General features: G+C 37.5%; 1 protein-coding gene and 1 long non-coding RNA gene across 4 annotated transcripts in view; one reads left to right on the top strand and one right to left on the bottom strand.

The window, feature by feature from the left end:
• Positions 1–9,982, top strand: part of LOC136825428 (uncharacterized) — a 326,278-nt gene extending 316,296 nt beyond the window's left edge. For all 3 annotated transcript variants that reach the window (XR_010849338.1, XR_010849337.1, XR_010849336.1), the window contains 3 exons: positions 6,210–6,422; positions 6,771–6,925; positions 9,733–9,982. This is a non-coding gene — a long non-coding RNA (uncharacterized lncRNA). The remainder of the gene's footprint in view (positions 1–6,209; positions 6,423–6,770; positions 6,926–9,732) is intronic.
• Positions 1–23,693, bottom strand: part of LOC136825427 (irregular chiasm C-roughest protein-like) — a 212,039-nt gene that overhangs the window by 4,464 nt on the left and 183,882 nt on the right. Inside the window, exons 11-13 of the mRNA XM_067081815.1 lie at positions 6,208–6,434; positions 4,552–5,743; positions 3,649–3,795 (exon numbers count right to left, since the gene is read on the bottom strand). Coding sequence (XP_066937916.1) covers positions 5,225–5,743; positions 6,208–6,434 — 746 coding nt within the window. The 3' untranslated portion in view covers positions 3,649–3,795; positions 4,552–5,224. The remainder of the gene's footprint in view (positions 1–3,648; positions 3,796–4,551; positions 5,744–6,207; positions 6,435–23,693) is intronic.

Here is a 23,693-nt window from a genome sequence, read left to right as displayed (position 1 = left end):
TGAAACTGCAGTAACTTGTGTATTAGTGTTTCACGAGCCCAATAGGCGCCATATCTCAATTTCGAAAATTTTGCGAATATGCCTACTGCAGTTTTCCATTTTAGGGCAGAACAGTTGTAGTGGCCCCTGTGGAACCAAACTGTTGGTGAACTATTGTAGCTTTCTTCAAGTAACATCGAAATCTCTATCTTTAATCCTTATTGTATGAGAGAGTAATTCATACTATTACACTTCCCATACTTTGGGATGTTTACATTTTCTGATAACTAGTATGTGACTACGTCGTCATTCCTCCGTTATCTCCTGCTCATTGATCTGTATTAAAACGTACAAAATATCTTACTCTTTCTTCAGTAACAGGAGCTTTCATGCCGGAACTGGCATCTGGGCTCGTAGGCCTTCTATTCTCTTCGGTGCCCGTCCACTTCGATGCTTATTCCTTGAGTTGACCTTTTCTTTGGTATGCTTTCCGTTTCTGCGTCTTTTCACAAGAGAAATATTGAGCTACAAAGTTCTGAGTCATGTTACCTTCGTGCGTGACTGTGCAAATTTTATTGGCTTCTTGTAATAAAAATTGGTTTTCTGTAACTGAATTGATTTTTTTTTTTTTTTTTTTTTTTGTAGCGCCTTCAGCCGTAAGAATCCCGTATTTCAAGATTCTTTATGATTGTTGTCCATACTGCCCTAAATTGGAAAACTTCAGTATCTGCAAATTTTCGAAATTGAGATATGCCACCTATTGGGCTAGTGCAACACTAATACACTAGTTACTGCAGTTTCAGAATTATTCTTCAGTGCTTTGTTTAGGGGTTCCATTTGCAGTATCTGCAAAGTCCGTAGTAATGGAAGGGAAAACTGAGGTATTTACCATTTTTCTCTAGTTTTGCATTTTTGCAGATACCGCAGTCTTCCATTTTAAGGCAGCATATACCGATTAGGAAAATTACTCTTTGACTTTAATCTCACTTGAAATATCAGAGAGTATGACAGTGACATTCAAATACCTTAATTAAGTTGCAACATGAAGTTTAGGACGAGACAGTGGGCTTGAAGTCAAGTCACAAGGGAGCTTATCGAAATAAAGACCCATACCAATGGATAAAATGATCGTTACACTAGTTTTGATTTTTAATTTAATTTTTGTCCCTGCACAAATGTAACAAAATAATTATCCCCTTAGTATCGTACTGCGCAAATGTAGCAAAATAATTGCCCCTTAGTATCGTACTGCGCCAGTGTAACAAAATAATTATCCCCTTAGTATCGTACTGCGCAAATGTAACAAAATAAATTATCCCTTAGTATCGTACTACGCAATTGTAACAAAACAATTATCCCCTCAGTATGGTACTGCGCAAATGTAATAGAATAATTATTACTGCGCAAATGTAACAAAATAATTATCTCTTAGTATCGTACTGCGCAATGTAACAAAATAATTATTACTGCGCAAATGTAACAAAATAATTATCCCCTTAGTACCGTACTCTTTACTCGTCTCACCGATGTGACAGACCCCTGTAATCGCGAGGGGGATCTCAGTCAATAAAAAAAAGCATTGCGCCTCTTTCTCCACAGAATTGTTTAATTTAAATCTCTCTCGTAAGCACCACTTTATTACACTTTCTCTCGTAAGCACCAATATTATATTATCTCGTATGCGCCACACTTGATTATAATTTCTCCCGTCAGGACAACTCATTTCGCTTAAGCACAACTTGATTGCACTTTATTTCACTTAAGCACAACTTGATTATACTTTCTCTCGTAAATACAGCTTTACTGTACTTTCTCTCGTAAGCACAACTTGATTATGCTTTCTCTCGTAAATACAACTTGATTATGCTTTCTCTCGTAAATACAACTTGATTATACTTTCTCTCGTCATCACAACCTTATACTTTCTCTCGTCAGTATAGCCTTACTATACTTTCTTCCGTCAGCGCAACCTTACTATACTTTCTCTCGTCAGCACAACCTTACTATACTTTCGTAAGCAGACTGATGCTCAAAGAGAACATTTCGAGAAATAACAGACAGTCTCGAGGAGCATAATGTGCTTTGACTCGAAACGACATTTAAAGAGAACGAGACAAGAGGTCCTCAGAGAGAGAGAGAGAGAGAGAGAGAGAGAGAGAGAGAGAGAGAGAGAGAGAGAGAGAGAGAGAGAGAGACTATTTCATTTTTCCTTCTGTCATATGTACGTGAATGGTCTATATATAACATTACCCAGATACGGAAATGGGTTCTGTCACTCAGACTTGACAACAGTTTAGAGGAGACTGGATTTATGTATGGGATTACGTCTCGACTTCAAACAGTGTAATTGCTAAAATACGCCCCAGTGAAAAAATATAACAGTTTTGTCATTTAGTGAATTGAAAAATTGGTTGTCATTTAGTGATTTGAAAAATCGTTTTGTCATTTAGTGATATAGTTATGTAGAGTATAGTTAGTTATACAGAGCAGAATTATGATGGTATACCAGAGTATAGTTAGTTGTATACAGAGCAGAATTATGGTATTATGATGGTATACCAGAGTAAAATAATGAGATTTAAGTTATTTTTCTTTAATATTTCAGATAAGTATTAAATTTCGATTCGCTAGAAAGCGTGTTTATCTTTATAATTTCCCTCAATTATCAGCTTTCAGCACCATCAGAGAATAAAAGCATTATCTGAGGTTTAATTTTATAGCAGGTAAATCAATGGTTAGTATAAATAGCTCACAGCATCTGAATGCTGTCAAAATCTCTCTCTCTCTCTCACACACACACACACACACACACACACACACACACACCCTCTCTCTCTCTCTCTCACTCAGTTTTCTCTCACTCTCTCTCTCTCTCTCTCCTCGTCTCTTCGTTGTGCCCAGCGTTGAGAAATTGCTTGGCAATACAATGTTCTCTCTCTCTCTCTCTCTCTCTCTCTCTCTCTCACACACACACAAACACACACACAAGAACTTCAGGTGAACTTAGTAAAAGGAAGCTGAACATTTTTAACAAGTTCGACGCTGCATAAAATGATTAACAGCCCAAATATAATCCGAAGGAAAAAACACACACACACAAAATCAGATCCAGAAAAATGCAATTAAATTAGAATGAAATTCACTGGAAATTTCATTCATGCATAAAGAAGAACTCCTACGAAAAGGACAACTCGAAAAACAGAGCTAAAACAGCAGGTGAACAAAAGCTTAAAAAAAAATAAAACAATAATTGACACATGCAGGTAAAAAAGCAATGAAAGAAATGACGTAAAAAATTCCACCGAAAACACTTCAAAATAAAGCAACAGCGTTTTAAAAGAGAGAGAGAGAGAGAGAGAGAAAAAAGAGAACAAATACGGAGAACAAAAAGCTTGAAATAATAGCAGCAAAATTCCCGGAAAGCAAGAGAAAAACAAGCGAACAAAAGATGATAAAAAAAAAAAAATGACATATCCAGGCCAAAAGCAATGAAAGAAATTACGGAAAAATTCGCCGAAAACACTTCAAAACAGAGCAACAAAAAAGTTTTAAAAAAAGCAGAAAAAAAGAGAGAACAAAAGCGTCCTGAATATCACCGCTGGCAACAAAAGGTGCCACAACAAAAAGAGGTTTGCAAGGTCAACAGTAGAGTCATTTGCGCTTACTAACCCTTCCTTTGTTCTAACGGCTTGCTCGAGGTAGGCTTCGGGGATCTTCCAGGTATGTCATTATTACAGATAGCTTTATTATTCTTTTTTTTTTTAGAGGGGTGGGGAGGGAGGGAAGGGTGTGAAGGCCCTAGTTTAGGCGCACGTTCTGTAAAAGAGAAGGAAAATGACAGAGTGAGGAATTCAAGCTGAGACATTGTCGTACAAAAAATGAATTAAGTTCACATACTGAAAAAGGAAACTTTTTAATTTTTATTTTTTGAACATTAGTAGACTTAAATATATTCCGTGGTGATTTAATTTTTATTTTTTGAACATTAGTAGACTTAAATATATTCCGTGTTGATTTGATTATACATATAAAAATATAATTTTATTTTTTGAACTTTAGTAGACTTACATATATTGTGTTGTTGACTTGATTATACATATAAAAAATATAATTTTTTTTTTATAACATTAGTAAACTTCAATATATTCCGTGTTAATTTGATTATACATGTAAAAAAATGTTAAAACGGGCACTGATCCTCTTATTGGAAATTTGAGTGAAAGACAAATGTATTCAGCGTTGGTTTGGTTATACCTATAAAAATATTTTGCATGCACGTTAAAATGGTTATTGATCCCGTTATTGCAATTTTGAGTGAATTTTAAAGTTATGAAGAACTGATAAAACTTAATGATTTTTTTAATACATAACGATCAGTATTTGAATTTTGTCTAATAATTCTGGTTAATTCTAGCTGGAGATTTAAGACATTTGAGAGCAAAAATGAAAATCCTTTTTTTTACTCTGTACACGAAAAATTAGGAAAATTCTCCGTCATTTTTCTACATTAACTACTTGTAAAATCACTCCCCTTATAGTATGAAATATATCTTTTAAATAAAAAGCATTTACCTGTATAAATTCAGCTGCGGTTAGAAGTACTCGAAGAGTCTACAAGATTCTTACAAGAGGAAGACCGAGATTATGCTTTATATATATTTATATATCATTGTTTCGATGAACAATCTCAGCAAATACTTATAGTGTGTGATCAAGCAATGCAGTAGTGTCTGGTAACTTTATTATTTTTAATTTTCTTCTAGTTTACATTTCTCTAAGGAGACAGCACCACTCTTTAGAACAAGAGTGGAAAAAAAAAATCATCAAAAGTTTTATTTTTTTTTTTCACAGAATGATAAACGAGAACACACGACACTTGAATTTCACTAATGGAGAGCGAGTTCGTTTCGAGTTACACAACTCCCACTGGATTATATAGAAGCTTGGAAAACGTTCATTCAGCATTCGAGACAACGAATTCGTGTCTCTCTCTCTTCGTGTTTCCCTCCGATCATTTTCAGCGGACAAACTCCCTCCTCTTGGGAACAGGCTATATATATAGTACACGTCTTCATCACCTTCCTTCGAGAAGGGAAGTGCTCCTTTCGACGACTAAAAACTTCCCGAAAGCGAAGATGCGAGATCTGATCAAATTAAGACTAACTTCACAGCTTAGTTTTTACTTTTGTAAAATGTTAAAATCACAACTACTGAGGATCTAAGGCCTGGCCTCGGATGAATGGGGTCACACAAGAGTGCCAGGTTTCATCATTGCCTCGGGAGAGAAGATGTACTTGGCCTCGGGAGAAGCCCCGTCGTCTGTGTGGACCCCAGAGCTGGCGATTGTGGGAGTGGCTGATCCTGTAGGGGAGGAGGACCCCCTTGGGGAGCCTATTTTAGTCCCTCTTGAGTACGGGGGCGGTGGTGGGGACCCGAAGTTGCCTTTACTCGTTAATGAGTAGGTGGAGTGTCGAGGATTCGGTGGGTGGGCAGTGCCATTGTGGGGCAAGATGGGTGGCACTATTGGGATGTCAGCGTAGTTGTTCATCAGGGGCCTCCCATTCTTAGCGCCCACGTCGATGGCTCTGGTTCCTCTCCTGATGGTGCAGAATTCTGTCGAGGTGGTGTTGGGCGATCCTGTGGTGGGAATGATGGCACTGGGACCCAGGTCGTTAACGGAAGCTCGGCGGCCGTTGGGAAGGGCGGTATACTCTCTCCCGCCCGTGAATTCCAGGAAGGTGAGAGCGGTGCCACCATTGCTCTCCTGGAAAATAGAGTAGCGGGTGGTACCACATTAGTGTGTGAACCAAGAAAAATTTAATAAATTTTCCAGGTGGTCAGTCATCCTAGCTAATGGGCCATTCCATATTTGGAATTATAATTTTCTATTAAAACTCAAAAATTGTCTTTCTTCAAAATGAATCCATAATTTCTTGTATTGTCTGTGGAATTTGTTAAACTGGATCATTGCTGTGTGACTTTATCCTCAGATATAAAACTAGTTCCAAATTTACTATGCCGCAAAATTACCCAAAATAAAATAGCTTTATTGCAGCGAATGCAAATGTAAATATTCCACTGAGATTTCACACACAAATTATATTGCAGTTATATTGCAGTGAATAAGTGACATGACACCTTAATACAATTATAATTTTCACTATATATTTTCCCACTATCTAAGATTTCACACACACACACAAATATTCTACATCTATTTGTACTTACAGGTTCTGGAATCGATTTGTGGGGAGAGTCTGTGACCAGAGTGTTGAGCGTGTGGGCAGCACGAACATTTTCGTCGGGGGTTGGAGTCAGCTGGTGGTACATGCGGTGCGTTGGAGTGAGGGAGAGATCGTTGGAGAGATTGGTGTCTGAGGGCGCTTCGTACATGTTGACAACGGGAGGACCCGAAACCAGAGTGCCACCAGGAGACTTCTCAGGTAATGGAGAGCCTGTGGGAGAAACAGAAATTATTGCTGATTAAAAACTATAACAGTAAGAGACTTGACATTTTGTACAACGAACAGCATATATAAGAGAATGCATAGGATTCTGTAGTTATGATTACAGAGACGAGAAAAAATAGTAAATGTATACAGTATAAATTTTCTGTTAGAAAAGCTTTGTGATTCCTTATTAACAATTTTAAGTACACGCGCTGGTTGCCATAGTATGAGGCTGAATTAATCCAGCTGTTGCAGTTTTTGTTTGCAATGGTTTTTGTCTCAAAATGGGCTGCAATAGTTCATTCAAAGTCGATAAAACCAATATATTCCCTTTTTTCGTAGATTACGAGGTTAATGGACAATCTTGATGGTGCAGGGCTGAAAACCGTGTGCCACTCTTGTTGAATGGAATTCGACTACTGTGGAATGTCTTTAGGAACAAGGAGTTCTCAATAAGTATTTGGACAAGTTGTGGTTACAATAGCACCACATACAAGGTAAGTGAAAAAATGCTATCAATGTTGGCAAGTGTCTGAAGGTAAAATAATATTTTAAAATTTCTTCAGTATTTGCCAAACTCAAAAAAGTCTGGTAAAATGAAATCTTGATGCAATCTTGATGCAAATTCTAAATGATTTCTATTCCTACCTACATAAAAAAGCCACCTGTTTTCATGGATCTTGAATTATTTCACCAGTAGAGCCCTACTCTCATCCAAAATAACTTTTACTGGCACTATGTCATACATCTATTACGACTGGAAGATAACTTATCATCCTGGTTACCAACAATTTATCGATTGTCACGATGACTTTTCATCAAGAAATGAATGGTTAAGTTTCTTATCGTTATTCCTTGGGTATTTTTACTCCTGAACTCTTCAGCTTTCAGTGGACTGAGAAGCAGCTGAAGTTCACTGGTACATTCTTTTAATTATCGGTATAGGAATTGGTAATGATAGTAAGAACAGCTAGTACACTGGCAGTGCTATCAGCAAGGATTGATGGTTGTACTATATCGAGGAGCTGACATGGGGTGGCTGGCGTTGCAACGTGATCAACAATATGGCACAAGTAGCCGAACAGGCCCATATGAAACAATTGTGGCATGATCAGCATCAGAAATCATCGCCCGGCAACGCAGCAATTAGCATCCAGAGTCAGAGAAGGTGGCAACATTATATCACTTGCTAAAGCACTTCTGGGAGCAGCAGAAATTACCACCCGGCAACACAATTGCAGCAATTAGCATCCAAAGAGTCTGAGAAGGTGGCAACATCGTTATATCACTTTCAAAAGCACTTCTGGGAGCAGCAAAACCAGCTAATGAGGTAGTGGAAATGAATAACAAATTTGCAAAGATATCAGTGGTAAAAAAAGACACGGCAAGTTTTTTGGTGGTAGCATGAGAATAAGTTCCCTATGCAAATATGGAAAAGCAATACCAACAACTGCAGTTCCAGAATGCTAACAACGGCTATAACAACTGCAAAAGGCACCAGGATAAAAGCCACCAGAAAACCAACAGATTGTTGGAAATGGTTTGGCGATTTTTGCAAACAGAAGAAAAGCAAACAATGTAAGCTACACAAATACCCTGGTAGAAGATGGTAGCTGCATTAGTATTAACAAAAGCATGCATTAGTATTAACAAAAGCAATGTGGAAAACAGTAACAGAAACAGTGTTCACAAAACTGCCAGCATAGTGAGAACTTTACATCTTCTTGCAACTGCACAAAAAGCATACGCAGCATGGTAGCAAAGGAAAGTTACGGCTGCACAGGAGCCTTTATAGTGCCATAGCATTGGATGAAAACAGATGTGGCATCATAAAAACAGTTGGTGACACAGGGTGACTTGAAGGTACACCAATGTCGCACATGATAGTTGTCAGCAACGAGGTACACCAATCTATTTTAAGTGAAAAATATACAACATACATAAGAAGAATTAATAGGGAAACCAGGAAGGATCCAAAGATAACAAGAAATATAATTTAAAAAATACCACTATAAACAGCAAATGTAGAGGCCAGCAGCCACTCGGCAACAGAAATTTAAAGAAGAGTGTGGTAAATACAAGCATTTGCAGATATAGATCTAGCAACTGTGCAAGCTACTTCTTCGACTCAGGAAACCTAGTAAGTTTTTAATCTCCTGGGATTTCAAGAAATTCTTAAGCTTCTATAGTTAGAATATGTAATCTTGCAACTTAGGAGTTTAATTTCTTCTATTCCAGCTAAACAAAATTTTTCCCAAATCATAGTTTATGTTGATCATTATTTTGCATGTGATTTTTTTCCCTTTGAAACTAGATTTCTTTCAATTCATCCAGTTCAATCAGAATGACATTTCTGCAGTTTTGTATACATTCAGTTCTTCAATTATTGATTAGGAAATCCTGTTCCTTTTGATCTCATATAACTGGTCTCCTGAGGGTTCCAAATCTTAGCCATATAAGTTACTGTGTTGCTAGAATTTAAGTTCCACAGTTCCTCTTGGTGAAGAAAACCACTGTTTTTTAGATTCAAAAAGAACGATGGAATTTTGCAATTGCCTACTGGGTTGCTTGCTGGTAATATTACATGTTATCTTTCCTGGTGTTCCAGATTCTCCTCGAGAGATGAAGCATTCCAGGATTCCAGTTTGCTGGTCTTGGTATGATCTTACATCTCTCTTTTCCTGAAGTTCTGGATTCTTCTCTTCCTGTAGTTCTAGAGTCCTCTCTACTGGCTGGTGCATTAGAGCCTATGACTAGAAAATGAGCATTGGTGCTCCTCAACAAATGAGGTTTCTTTTAGTGGCTATGAATCAGGCTGGGAAACAACAGCAGTCTCAGCGTTCTTCTTGCTACAAGACCAAAGGTTTCTTTATGGACCTCTGTTTTAGTTGAGGTTGAACTACTTCTGACCAAACTTTGCAAAAACTTTATAGTTTACCCTGGGCTGTATAAATATGACTATGGAATCTCCTGGCTATGCTTAAGTGATCAGGCGATTATAGACGCACTTCCTCTTGATTACAGTCTGGTTATAAGAATTCCTGATGAAGGTGCGCTTTAGTGTCACAGGAATTTCTTGGTATTTTGATACAATTATCTGGCAATGCTTATATTAAACAAACAAGTTCAATTAGTTCGATGAAATGGACAGATAAAAATTTCTGAAACTGAGTCAAATGCTATCTACCAAGTTTCAATAGAAAAATAAATTTGTGACTCTGTGAGTACCCAAATTACATTAGGTATCATCCTCCTATTTCATTCACAATTCAACGAATCTGACCTATTCTTGTCTTTCTTGCAGGAATATTCGAATGAGCTGGGATGTGAAGAAGCCAGTATATTAGCAGAACGCAACTAGTCATCAAAACAAAGTAAATCTGTGTTAATGTAATTAGTTTTTAGAAATAAAGCAAATGTGAAACCAGTTAATGGTTACATGTGCGTAGTTTTCAAAACAAATCATAATGTGCAGCTAACTAGTCATCAAAACCATAAAGTAAATATTTAACAGAACGTAACTAGTTTTTAAAAAATAAAGCTATGTTAAACAATGATTTTTCTGTTTTAATCCTGTGGTACAAAACTTCTGTTCATTATGTATATGTATGCTTGCAAGGTAGCACGATTTTACTGCCCTGTGATGCATATAGTCACATAAAATGCAGAAAACTGTATGCAATAATTCTAATACGTACTACTACAAAATTAAAGAAGAATTACCAGTAGAACAACTATAGTAGCACCAAGCAACTAATGCTGTTAAACCTGGAATATATGGCAGCAACAGCATGAAAACTCTGTGGTAATAGCCGCCAGCAAATGAGATTTTGGTGGTTCTGCAGATCAACAGAATGTGAAATTACACAAGTATCAGCACCGACATTACAAAACTCATTCAAGCACCATCTTAGACATCAGTACTACTGACCCGATAGCACAGAAGGTATATGCTAGTTGGTGCCACAAAAATGGACTTTGTTAATAACACTGTGACAAAGAAATAATTTTTATCACAAGCAGCTTCACAAGTTACTAAGCTCGAATGGTACAAACAGTATCCCCAAGACAGAAACAGCCAATGTGGAGTGGTACAGTGTCCAGTGTCCAAACAGTGTCCCCAAGACAGAAACAGCCAATGTGGAGTGGTACAGTGTCCACATACATATCTGAACAGCCGAAGTAATTAGTGGAGTATGCATAAGACAAATCTGAACAGCCAAATGTGGAATGGCACATACAGTATGCAAAAAACAGAAACAGCCAAAGCAAACAGAAAACATGGAGCCATCTTAGATCTGAACAGCCAAATGTGGAATGGCACATACAGTATGCAAAAACAGAAAAAACAATTATGAACAGCCAAATGTGGAATCTGTGGCAAAAATCAGCTCCGCAAACAGAAAAAAGCCAGTACCAACAGAATTGTGCAAACACAAAAATACAGTTCTGAACACAAAAATGGAAGAAGTGTTTGTCTTGAATAAACAGGGCACTAGCTAGTTGTACAATTTACAAATGAAGTAGAAATGGCAGTCTGAAAAACTAACATCAGAAGTAGCAGAGGTGGTACCAGCCAGCCTAATCATACCCACCATAAGCAGCTGTATCTTAAAATGCAGTACAGTGACAAGCAGCAATAACCACAGACAGTGGAATCGAATTCTAATCATACCCACCATAAGCAGCTGTATCTTAAAAAGCAGTACAGTGACAAGCAGCAAAGCAGCAATAACCCCAGACAGTGGAATCGAATTCTATGTTCCAAACAAGGCCACATCAGGAATATCAGTTGCGTCAACTTGAGGAGACCAATAATGGCAGGAGCAACAGACAGCGATTATGGAGATCCGACCACTACACCTAGTTCGCATAAGGATGATGGTGACTGCTGCCACAATCAGCACTAGTGACACCAGCATGCTGAGATGCAGTGGCAACAGAAGCAGCAACAAAAAGCAATTGCAGGGTACACTACACCTTTTTCAAAAGAAACTATGCGAGAAAAGTGGTAGACGGTTCGCACTAGGAAAACTCTGCTGGCCAAGCAGACAGAAAAGTAAAGACACCGAAGCACTGACTATATAGCCAAACAAACCTGAGCTGCAATATGAGGTTTAGGAATATAGTTATCATGGGTGGAACTCCCCTAAATTTAAACTTATCAAGGTAGAACTGGGGGTACCAGGAAAGTAAAGACACCGAAGCAATGTCTATAGCCAAACAAACTTGAGCTGCAATATGAATTTTAGGAATATAGTTACCATGGTGGAACCCTAAATTTAAAACTATCAAGGTAGAACTGAGGGTACCAAGGAAAACAAAGGAGCAAAAATTCACCAGGTGGATTGCAAACTTTATAGGCAAATCTGGATCCAGAAGTGTGCATGTTTATAGTGACAGAAATATGAGGCCAGAGACAGGTACCAACACACCAGCTCATAAACAAAGATAGGGACAGCTGCATCAACTAAAGAAGCAAGACAATGGTGACAATATAAGAGGTGGCTCAAGCTATGTCTAGTCAACATTCAGCATAAGCGTGTTTTGGAAACAGCTACTATGATGCTACTATGGCCACGTCCAATTCAGCATAAGCATGTTTTGGAAACGGCTACTATGATGCTACTATGGCCACGTCCACAAGTAGCCAGAATTAATTATTCACATGGGTGGTATTACAAAAGAAGCAAACTGCACAAACCAGCAAAAAAGAAATGAGCATCAATAATAAGAAAAACATCCATCAACATTGCAAGAAGATTTAGCATCCACAGGTGGAGATCAGGATCAGTGTCCCAGTATGAGTAGAATCATTGATAACTGAATATCTGGTATTCCATACGGGGGACAAAAGGGGACTTCAACACCATTCCATACAGGGACAAAAGGGGACTTCAACACCATTCCATACAGGGACAAAAGGGGACTTCAACACCATTCCATACAGGGACAAAAGGGGGCTTCAACACTAACTTTAGAAGTGGAGTTAGTAGTGGCAATAAACAAACCAGCATAGGCAGAGAATCTGGATGCTGCACTTAGGCTAATTCCATTATTAACGTGCAAGCATTTGTAGCGGCACTACTGCTAGCAACAACACAAGCCCTGTTGCATCAGCATCAGAGTTAGAGGCAGTAAATGCCTGATGCATTCACAACAATGTTAGCAATGGCAAGAAGTCAGCTAGTATCAGCAGACAAAGAGCAGCTGCCTAACAGGATCACCATAAAAGCATAGGCAACTTCATTGACCTCTCAGCAAAAGATGAGACAGCCACATAGCACCAGTACTGGGCCATGGAGATTTTAGGACCTGAAGTTGCAACACTATCAGAAACAGAGACAGTTGCTAAACCACCAACTGCACAAGCAGAAAGGTTGCCTACTGGCACAGGCAGCATGCTTAGCAACAACACCATAGAAACAGGGGTAACAGTTGCACCAGTAGTACCAGTGGAAGATGAGGCTTCAACTGCACCCTCTCTTTCTATAGTTCTGGTGCTGCCATGATACCTATACCACTTTGGCAATCTCTCTTGTTCTACAGGTGGTGGGTGTACTACTGTCACTGTGGCTGATTGTGCTGTGACTGTAACCGCTGAAATCTTTCCATTGCATCTGTTGTGCTAATGCAGCTGCCTCTACTTATTCTGGTAGCATAGATGAAGCTGCCTTTGCCTTCTATTGATCCTGTTAGGGTACTGCAATTTTTCTACCAGTGTTTGTTGACTTCTTTTGTTGTTGCCATTGTTAAAACTTAAGCCAGCACTTCACTAGCTCCAAATCTGGTGGCGATCCAAAAGGTTTCCTGTGGTTGCTGAGTATCGCAACAAAAAATGTTTACACATCTGTTGAAAGTTATCCTAGCACAGCAATAAACTTCTCTGATTCTGCTGGTTTGGCTCTTGCCACTTCTCTCTGCTCCTGAAGCTTTGTGGGAGCCCTGTCTCTTCCAGGACTCACTCGCAGCACGGCAACTGCAGCTACCATTGCCACTGGCTCCACAACTAACGCTGCTGAGGCTGATGAAGCCTCCTCTTCCACTGAGTACTGGTGCATCAGTGACAGCAGAATTAGGTGAGGAACCAACTACATTGGTAAGTCTAGTCACACCAAAACCAGGGGCAAAAATATAAGCATCAGCAGAAACATGAATATTCGAGACAAAATTTCAGCTGGAGTAAAAATTTTCAAGTATAATTTTTCTAGACTATGAGGGAAGATATTATTCAATTGATTGTTGGAGCTACAATCGTTAAGGGAAAGATTGTGAGCAATAAATAAAAAACCACTTTCTATGCAGTTTATGCTTTAAGATGGTTTCCAAAAGGTAATACTTCCTCCCTTGCCTTTCGCATTATTACTGACCACGCAAAAGGGCCTGTAACATGAAATTAAAATCTGACAAAAGAGGCATAGGAATAAAGAATGTATTATATCAAATAGCAATATCATATGTATCATTGATGACAGAATTATTTAACAATAACCCAAGAACTCGGTGTAAGAAACTGTGTGGTATCTCTGTGAGATGATGAAGATACCCCAAAATAATTCAGACATACAAGTCAATTAAGCAAAATATACCAGAAAGGATGTGATCCTGCGCGTCCCGAAGAGCAAACAAAGACACTTATTCCTATTCTTCAGTTTTGCTACTTTTTCATTAAGGTTTCCTTTCCGAGTCATATTCATCATTCATGAACAATTTTGCATTACGCTACGAGTGACGTACTCGCCTTCTAGTGAACTAAAGAGCTGTAATACAAAATGCACGTCATCAAAAGAGCACATTTGCATTCGAGATTCGTGAGAACGACCCCCTCCCCGACCCTTCCCAACCCAAATATCGAAACAAGAACACAATGTGCTAAAGAAGTGAGATATAACAGCTAACAGCAAGAGGCTCTGCACTGCATACACCAAGAACCCTTTTAATACCGGGTACGGAAAGGTCGCGCATGCAATATTTATACGGCGGACACAGCCGCCCACCCAATCAGTTAACCAACGAAAATCATTGGCAAAGGAAAGAGCCTGCATGTTCCTTCCTCCTATTAGAATAATCAAATTCCCTACGTATCCAATTTCCCCTTCAGAAGCTTTCATGCATTTCAATGTTCTTGCTTTTCATCTCTTCCCCCCACCCCACGACACCCATCCCCATCCCCTTCCTCACTGGGTAACATTCCTCCCTCCTCCTCCTCCTCTCCTCTTCCTCCTCCTCCTTTCCTCTGTATTCAATCTATTCCTTTTCATCTCCTCCCATTTCCCTTCCCTTGAAGATGCCTTTTCATAATGCATTTTCCTTCCTTCAAAGGCATCGCAAACATAATGGAACGGCTCTCGAGGTAATCTCGGTGTTTTTTTTTTTTTCTCTCTCTCTCTCTCGGGTACAACATAACAAGGACAGGTTAATAGCCAGGTATTTATTCTGCTGAAGCTTTCTTTCACTTCGCATTTGTTTTTTTTTTCTTGATTTCATGAAATACGACAATTTTCCAGCATAAAAAAAGAAAAATATTATATTCATCTCACACTTTTGTATTTCATGCTGATGGCTTTACGAAATATGACAGTATTTCACTTTTTCTAAAAAAAGAAAAAGTATTCACATATTCATCTCACACTTTTGCATTTCATATTTTCTTGATGATGATTTTATAGGATATGACAATTTTCCACCTTAAAAAAATGACAAAAATATTCATATATTCATCTCACACTTTCGCATTTCATATTTTTTTCACGATTTCATGAAATACTACGACAATTTTCTATCTTTTAACCCTGTAGCAAAAAAAAAAAAAAAAAAAAAAATCATATTTATCTTTCCATAACGCTAACATACAATACTAAACATCCACGTTCTTCCTTTTCCATGAAGGAAAATAATCTTCCATTCTCTAAAGATTATTATACGCCCTTACGCAAAATTGCTTTCGCTCCCAGCAGAGTAATGCATAGCTGAAAGGCCATTGGTACTACACCAGACCGATTTTATCTTAATATCAGAGAGAGAGAGAAAAAAAAAAAATTGCCGTTAACGGAAATTACCGAGTTACTGTTTATCTCCCGAACGGCACCACGGGGTATGATTGGGTCTCATTCATCCTCTTTGTAGGTGTCCCTGGGTCTTTTCTCTGGGTCTTTTACGGGATCTAATTATTTTGGCCTCTTGTCCCGCGGCCTCCACCATTTGCCTGTCCGTGGCAGCACACGACGGTCTGTTCCGAGATCCAATAATGACCTTTATTTGCGCCGTTAAATGGAATAATAATAATAATAATAATAATAATAATAATAATAATAATAATAATAATACTTTTGGTTTTGTCCATCCCTCTACTGGTATGCAGAGAAATATTGCTTCAAAAACTTGCATCCAAAAATTCTTCCTAGGAGGCCTACTTAACGGAAGACCGCTTACATAAACTATGGAAGGAAGAGCTAGTTTGAAATGGCCTAGAGAAACTAAGTGCTTCATGGCATAAATATAAAGGATACTCTGAAGTGTTCACCTTTGTCATATTAAGATAATAATAATAATAATAATAATAATAATAATAATAATAATAATAATAATAATAATAATGGTACTTTTGATTTTTTCCCATACCTCTACTATCGGGCAGAGACATATTGCTTCAAAAACTTGTAACCAAAAATCATATGACTTAAGATATGAGAGTGGTAACAAAGAATCAAAATTCGAATCATAACAAAATTCTCCTAGCGTTAATCTACCGAACAATACTGGTTACCCCATTCTTGCCGATTTTCTGTGATCCGTAATTTTCGTTCAAAGAAAACCGCAAAAGCTAAATTCAGCTAAACAATTTTTATGTTCTACACAGCTAAACTACAGCTGCTGAAATCATTTTGGTCAGGATACAGCTTGAGTTGTCCTTTGCAAGGTAAGAAAAGCCGGAGGAAATGGTTACAAAGTGTTATGTACGTAAGATTCCTTATGTAACGCCGCTTGCATATGCTCATGTAACGAGGGCGGGAACGCATCACGCTTAAATGTGTAAGTATAATCAATTATTATTGTATTAGTACTGAATCCGACACGAAGGCATGTCTGCTAGGTCCATAACAACAACAACAACAACGTCAATAATAATAATAATAATAATAATAATAATAATAATAATAATAATAATAAAATAATCAACCTTGGATATGCCGACTCGCTTGTAAGGTTCACAACAGATTACATTATCAACACTACCACTACCAAGAAAGCAAAAGAGTTGTTCTCTATGCCAATAAAACCTTCAGTCAGATGCTTTAATTCTGACACACACACACACACACAAAATACTGAAAAGTAGACGAGAACATCCTAAACTGACAAAGAGTACAAATTACGAATTCTAGACACAAAGGAACAAACAAGCAAAAGCACAAACAAGAAGGAACCTCCCAAAAACCTGAAAAGTAGACTTTGGGTTTGAACATCCTAATTTGTCTGACAGAAAGAGTACGATTTTTTTTTATTTCTTCCTCAACACTAAGCGTATGCGGCTTTCACTTACAGCGTATGGGACTTTCACTTGACGCAGATTTATGGAGTAACAAACAAGTGAAAGTTTCTGAAGTGAACACAGAACATTATGATTTGTGAATGCCTTGGCCTCAAAACCATTTCTGAATATATTCGCCATCAGGACTCACTGGAACTCAGCGCCATTTTCTTGTTCTCATTTTTTCCTCTATCAGGGCTGGAATTTTAGACCTAAGATAGACAGTTTATCTTTGATGCAAAAGTTCGAAAGCATTTTTCCTCTATCAGGGCTGGAATTTTAGACCTAAGATAGACAGTTTATGTTTGATGTGTGCATTTTTTCCTCTATCAGGGTGGAATTTGTAAGATAGACAGTTTATGTTTGATGCAAAAGTTAACGAAAGCACTTTTTCCTCTATCAGGGCTGGAATTTTAGACCTAAGATAGACATGATGCAAGTTAACGAAAGCATTTTTTTTCTCTATCAGGGCTGGAATTTTAGACCTAAGATAGACAGTTTATGTTTGATGCAATTTGAAAGCACTTTTTCTCATCAGGGCTGGAATTTTAGACCTAAGATAGACAGTTTATGTTTGAGTGCACTTTTCCTCTATCAGGGCTGGAATTTTTTTTATTTCTTCAAAAGTTAACGAAAGCACTTTTTCCTCTCAGGGCTGGAATTTTAGACCTAAGATAGACAGTTTATGTTTGATGTAAAAGTTAACGAAAGCATTTTTTCCTCTATCAGGGCTGGGACTTTAAGATAGACAGTTTATGTTTGATTGTTAACGAAAGCATTTTTTCCTCTATCAGGGCTGGAATTTTTAAGATAGACAGTTTATGTTTGATGCAAAAGTTAACGCAAAGGGCTGGGACCTAAGATAGACAGTTTAGTTTTCAAGTTAACGAAAGCATTTTTTCCTCTATCAGGGCTGGAATTTTAGACCTAAGATAGACAGTTTATGTTTGATGCAAAAGACTTTTTTCCTCTATCAGGGCTGGAATTTTTAAGATAGAATGTTTGATGCAAAAAGTTTGAAAGCATTTTTTCCTCTATCAGGGCTGGAATTTTAGACTTAAGATAGACAGTTTATTTGCAAAAGCTGCAAAAAGCATTTTTTCCTCTATCAGGGCTAGTTTAGACCTAAGATAGACAGTTTATGTTTAATGCAAAAGTTAACGAAAGGACTCTATCAGGGCTGGAATTTTAGACCTAAGAACTCAGTTTATGTTTGATGCCAGTTAACGAAAGCATTTTTTTCTATCAGGGCTGGAAGTTTAGACCTAAGATAGACAGTTTATGTTAGTTAACGAAAGCATTTTTTCCTCTATCAGGGCTGGAATTTTAGACCTAAGATAGACAGTTTATGTTTGATGCAAAAGCATTTTTTCCTCTATCAGGGCTGGAAGTTTAGACCTAAGAAGTTTATGTTTGACATTTTTTCCTCTATCAGGGCTGGAATTTTAGACCTAAGATAGACAGTTTATGTTTGATGCACAAGTTAACGAAAGCATTTTTTCCTCTATCAGGGCTGGAAGTTTAGACCTAAGATAGACAGTTTATGTTTGATGCAAAAGTTAACGAAAGCACTTTTTCCTCTATCAGGGCTGGAATTTTAGACCTAAGATAGACAGTTTATGTTTGATGCACAAGTTAACGAAAGCATTTTTTCCTCTATCAGGGCTGGAAGTTTAGACCTAAGATAGACAGTGTATGTTTAATGCAAAAGTTAACGAATGCACTTTTTTTTTTCCTAACAGGGCTGGGACGTTAGACCTAAGCTTTCCCTTACTCTTTTACCCGGAACTGAACAATGGTAGATTATCAAGAGAAACAACAAACAAAGAGATGATAAAATCCTTCTAAGATTTGAAACCTCAAACTTCCTCGGTTTTTCCAGAACCATTTAATCTATTTGAATTTTTTTTTAAAAAGAGACAACTTCGACAACTTGTAAATAAATTGGATCATTGACATATCCTTGCAGAAAACATGAGGAAACAGAGCATCTATTAGAGTTATGAAAACTTTGTAGCCTACACTTTAGAGACCATTATCCATTTAAAGAAACATGAACCAATCTCCGACATTCATTAATAGATAGCAAAATACTGACCGCTTAATAATGAAAACGTTTCACCTAGTTTTAATAAACCTGACTTGTCCTTCAGGTAACAATAAAGCTTACAATAGAAATTTGACACAAAGAAACGAAGTATTTCTAACTGTATTCAAGTCCCTTTGTAAACAATAGTATGCATTTCCTTTGGGTTCAAAACAGCGACTGAAATTTCAGGTCACCTTTGGTGGATATTTTCCATAACGGGAGATCCGGGTAGGAATAGGATTCCCTCGCGTTATTGTTTTAAAGTAGGACATTCGCACCAGGAACTTGGAACTCGGCTTTACATTTGTCTGGTATTAAATTGAAGTACTGTTATTCATAAGTTTCCGATGTTAGAATGAATTGCTTTCACACTGAGTAAGAAATATTTCGCTGATATTGACAATGGAATATTGATACTAAATGAATATACTGTTCCATATGGGCATACTCTACTCTCTCTCTCTCTCTCTCTCTCTCTCTCTCTCTCTCTCTCTCTCTCTCTCTCTCTCTCTCTCTCTCTCTCTCTCTCTCTCCAATGTCTGAATGAACGGTTTTCACACTATTTCCCTGACTGGGATACTGAACAAATATTGATAATGAATGAAAGTACTGCTATATCAGGTTTCTCTCTCTCTCTCTCTCTCTCTCTCTCTCTCTCTCTCTCTCTCTCTCTCTCTCTCTCTCACACACACACAAAGACGGAATTCATGGAAACAATAACTGTCTTACAACGAACAAAGTGTTAAAACTGTCACGCAAAAAAATTCATTTTAAAGACACGTCACTTACTCTGCAACAAAAGTTGCATTTGCTGAAAACTTTAAATCACACCTGGGCTGATAAAATTACATTTGCTGAAAACTTTAAATCACACCTGGGCTGATAAAATTACATTTGCTGAAAACTTTAAATCACACCTGGGCTGATAAAATTACATTTGCTGAAAACTTTAAATCACACCTGGGCTGATAAAACATCCAACAGGCTGAGTACAAGTTTATCAGCGTGTGTTAAATCTCATTATTGTTACAACGAGAGTCTGGAATGACATTACGATCACACGATTTGCCATTAAAAACGAATGAATTTGGTCTTTAAATTTATTGAAATACAGCGTGATAGATTTCATTTTTGAATAAACCAAATGGCACTTAGGGGCGTGTTGCTGAAAATTCAGTAAGCGATAGTGTTTTAATCGTAAAACTATTCATTCAAATAGTTTCAAAACTGACAAAATAAATTTTTGTAAGGATGAGAATAAAAATTTTATTTCTGTCATTCCCTTCCAAATTGAAAATCGTAAAGCTTAAAACAATACGAAATTTAAAACGTTACAAATACAGAATATTTCGAAGACAAAAAGTCCTATTTCTTCAGTTGACCTATTTTGAAAATTGGCAAACTAAATTTAAAGAAGGTGGAGAAAAAAGTTGTTCCTTCTGTCACTTTCCTTCAATTAGAAAATCGCAAAAAAAAAGAGAGAGAAACGTTTCGGAATTTGAAAAACTTACGATTACAGAATTTCAAAAGAATAAACGTTTCCTTGAAACCTACGTAAAAACGTTTCCCGTTACTCCATTTACTGGGATGGAACAAAAAACTGTCCGCACCCTGCTATTCCCTTGGATGGGACAGAAAATAATTCCTCGTTCAACCGCTCTCTAGGAAGAAATGGAAAAACCTTCCTCCGTGGTTTTCCCTCTAGAAAGGAACGGAGAACATTTCCCCAGTCATCCACTTCTCCTTGAGAGAGAGAGAGAGAGAGAGAGAGAGAGAGAGAGAGAGAGAGAGAGAGAGAGAAATTTACATTTTTTAAGCATACTGAATGACTAACACAAAGGATCACGCGTAATTTCTTTACACAATCCATAAAATTCGATTTTCAAAATCCACAAGCACACTGACAATGTTCCAAAAACTAAAAATTTTTGCTGGGAAATTTGATTTATCTTTCAGGGAAACGAGATACTCCAATTGGTCTTTTTGACACATCAGCCTGAACATAGAAAAAATTTAAGCTTTAAATCTGGAACTGTTCCTGGCATTGTTAAAAAGGTTTGTTGTCAACCTCTAATGATTGATTGATTGATGGATTGGCTGAATATAGAATTTAGGCCAAAGGCCAAGCACTGGGACCTATGAGGTCATTCACCGCTGGAACGGATATTGACAGTAAAAAGTTTGAAAGGAGTAACAGGAGGAAAGCCTCGCAGTTGCACTATGAATCGATTTTTAGGAGAGGCTGGGAAGTAGGAAGGAAGAGAGAATATGAAAGGCGGTACAATAAAAGGAACGGAAGGGGTTGCAGCTAGGGGCCGAGGTCACGCTGGAAAGAACCTTAAGTGTTGCCTACCGTGCACCGCATGAGATGCACTGATGGCACTAACACCTCCTACGGGGATCATCAAACCTCTAACGAGCGAGAGTTAATATGTGACAGGTGACGTCATGTTCAAAGCCGAAAGGTTGTGAAACCTCTTCGTTATTAATATGAAAATTCAATTACGAGCATAATTCCATCCGGAACAATTAATCATATAATTCAAATATTCAAATCTTGGCTGGGCCAGAAAAGAAAAGACGAATACCTGGCCAGGTCAGTGAAACAAAAGGATTAAACTATTAGCTGATTAAAAAAAATCGAGGTTTAGATAGAATAAAAAAAATTTAATGTTCTCTTAGGTTAACAATACAAAAATTTCACGGCTTAGCTGGGTTTACCAATAAAAAGGATAAAGGTTTGGTTATGTTAACCAAACAAAACATTCAAAGCATAACTAGAGTAACCAATAAGAAGTTTAAGACTTAGTTAGGTCAACAAATTAGATTCAGATATTAGCTAAGTTAACCAATTAATAAATTCAAGAATTGGTTGTTTTTGAAAAGAACAGATTTAATGCTTAACTGGACTGACCAATCAGAATATTGAAGGGTTGGTTGAGTCAAAGAAACAAAAATTAAAAGATTATCTAGGTTAGCCCAACAAGGGTTTCATGGTTTGATTGCATTAACCAAACGAAAGATTCAAGGCTTACCATGGTTAACCAGTCGAAAGAATAAAAGTTTGGTTGTCAGCGAAAATACGTCCCAAAATTAGATGGGTGAATGGAGATACTCGTATTAAAAGTTCAGAGATGAACAGGAAAAAAATATAAATGAAACAACGCAGAACACTCCATATGACATGGCCAAAGTTGTTCTCGAACTTGGAGAAATGTTCGTGAAAATCGTCTAGTGATTTAGTACGTAACATTGAAGAATGGCTGCGGACACAGACGGAGAGTGGAGGCTGAGTCGTTTGTTTTGTCACGTACAGAAGTTGTACGCTGGAAATAACTGACAAATGGAAAGAAAACCAGAGGTGAGAGAAGAGGGCCAAGAGGAACACCAACAGCAGAGGCTGAGAAAGTACAGATGTCGCGTTGTTAACAGCCAAAAAAAAAAAAAAAGTAAATGATGTCAAATAAGTCTTGAAAGTTTACAATGAAGAGTAAGAAAACTATAGGCGAAAGAACAGAACCATGAGGAACGCCACCAGTAGAGGTCGAAATGTAGAGATGTCGCACTGTCAACAACGAAATATATAATTAATGTAACATAAACCTAAAAGTTTACAGAGAAGAGTAAGAAGACCAAAGGTGAAAGAACAGAACCCTGTGGAACTCCACCAGTAGAGGCCGGAAAGGTATAGATTTCAACATCGAAAAATATAATGTAAATTAAACCTGAAATCTTACAGAGAAGATTAAACAAATATGAAGGAAACTTCCTGATTCAACCTTGCACGAAAGTCAGCTAAACTGATGAAGACTTACTCACTTTTTTTTTTTTACCTCATCTTTCATAATTTTCTTGAATTCGCGCTGACGAAATAGCTTCATAACCACGTATTTCAGGCAATTACTTCGAGATAATGAAACGGGATTAAATGTCGGCTTTGCATGTACCGATATTTCGAACCGGAGCAAAATTTGTTTTCCCCAACTCTGATGATGTTAATTAAAAGGAAGAAGATAAGGGATGCTTTTAGTATAAAACTGTCTTGGGACTAAAAAAAATAAATAAAATAGATAAACAGCAGTTTATAGTATAAAATTAGTTTGATGTAAATACTATTTCCGAGACATAAAACAGAAACTGTCCTCCATGGAAGAGTTCGAACAAAATTTGAAAAATCATTCTTTGATCTAAATTTTCTTTCGTAAGACAATGCAGTTATAAAATCTAGGGGTAATTAAAAGATCTAAGGGGTAATTAAAAGATCTATACAAGTAAAAAATGCGCAATCGAGTTTTCTGTACAACGTATAATGCTGTATGAAACTCTCAGCCGCGGCCCATTACTCTCTCAGCAGCGGCCTATGAAACATTCAGCCACAGCCCAGTGGTGGCCTGTGTTGTTGGCACCTACAGCGGTGCCAGACGCACGATCATGGCTAACTTTAACTTTAAATAAAATCAAAACTACTAAGGCTACAGGGCTGCAATTTGGTATGTTTGATGATTTGAGGGTGGATGATCAACATAACAATTTGCAGCCCTCTAGCCTCAGCAGTTTTTAAGATCTACGGGATGACAGAAAAGTTGGACGGACAGACAAAGCCATCTCAATAGTTTCCATTTTACAAAAAACTAAAAAGTGGTTC

Source organism: Macrobrachium rosenbergii, chromosome 37, assembly GCF_040412425.1.
Source record: "Macrobrachium rosenbergii isolate ZJJX-2024 chromosome 37, ASM4041242v1, whole genome shotgun sequence".
Classification (NCBI taxonomy): domain Eukaryota; kingdom Metazoa; phylum Arthropoda; class Malacostraca; order Decapoda; family Palaemonidae; genus Macrobrachium; species Macrobrachium rosenbergii.
Note: the sequence above shows the minus strand (reverse complement) of the source record. Positions and strands in the feature narration are given on the sequence as shown.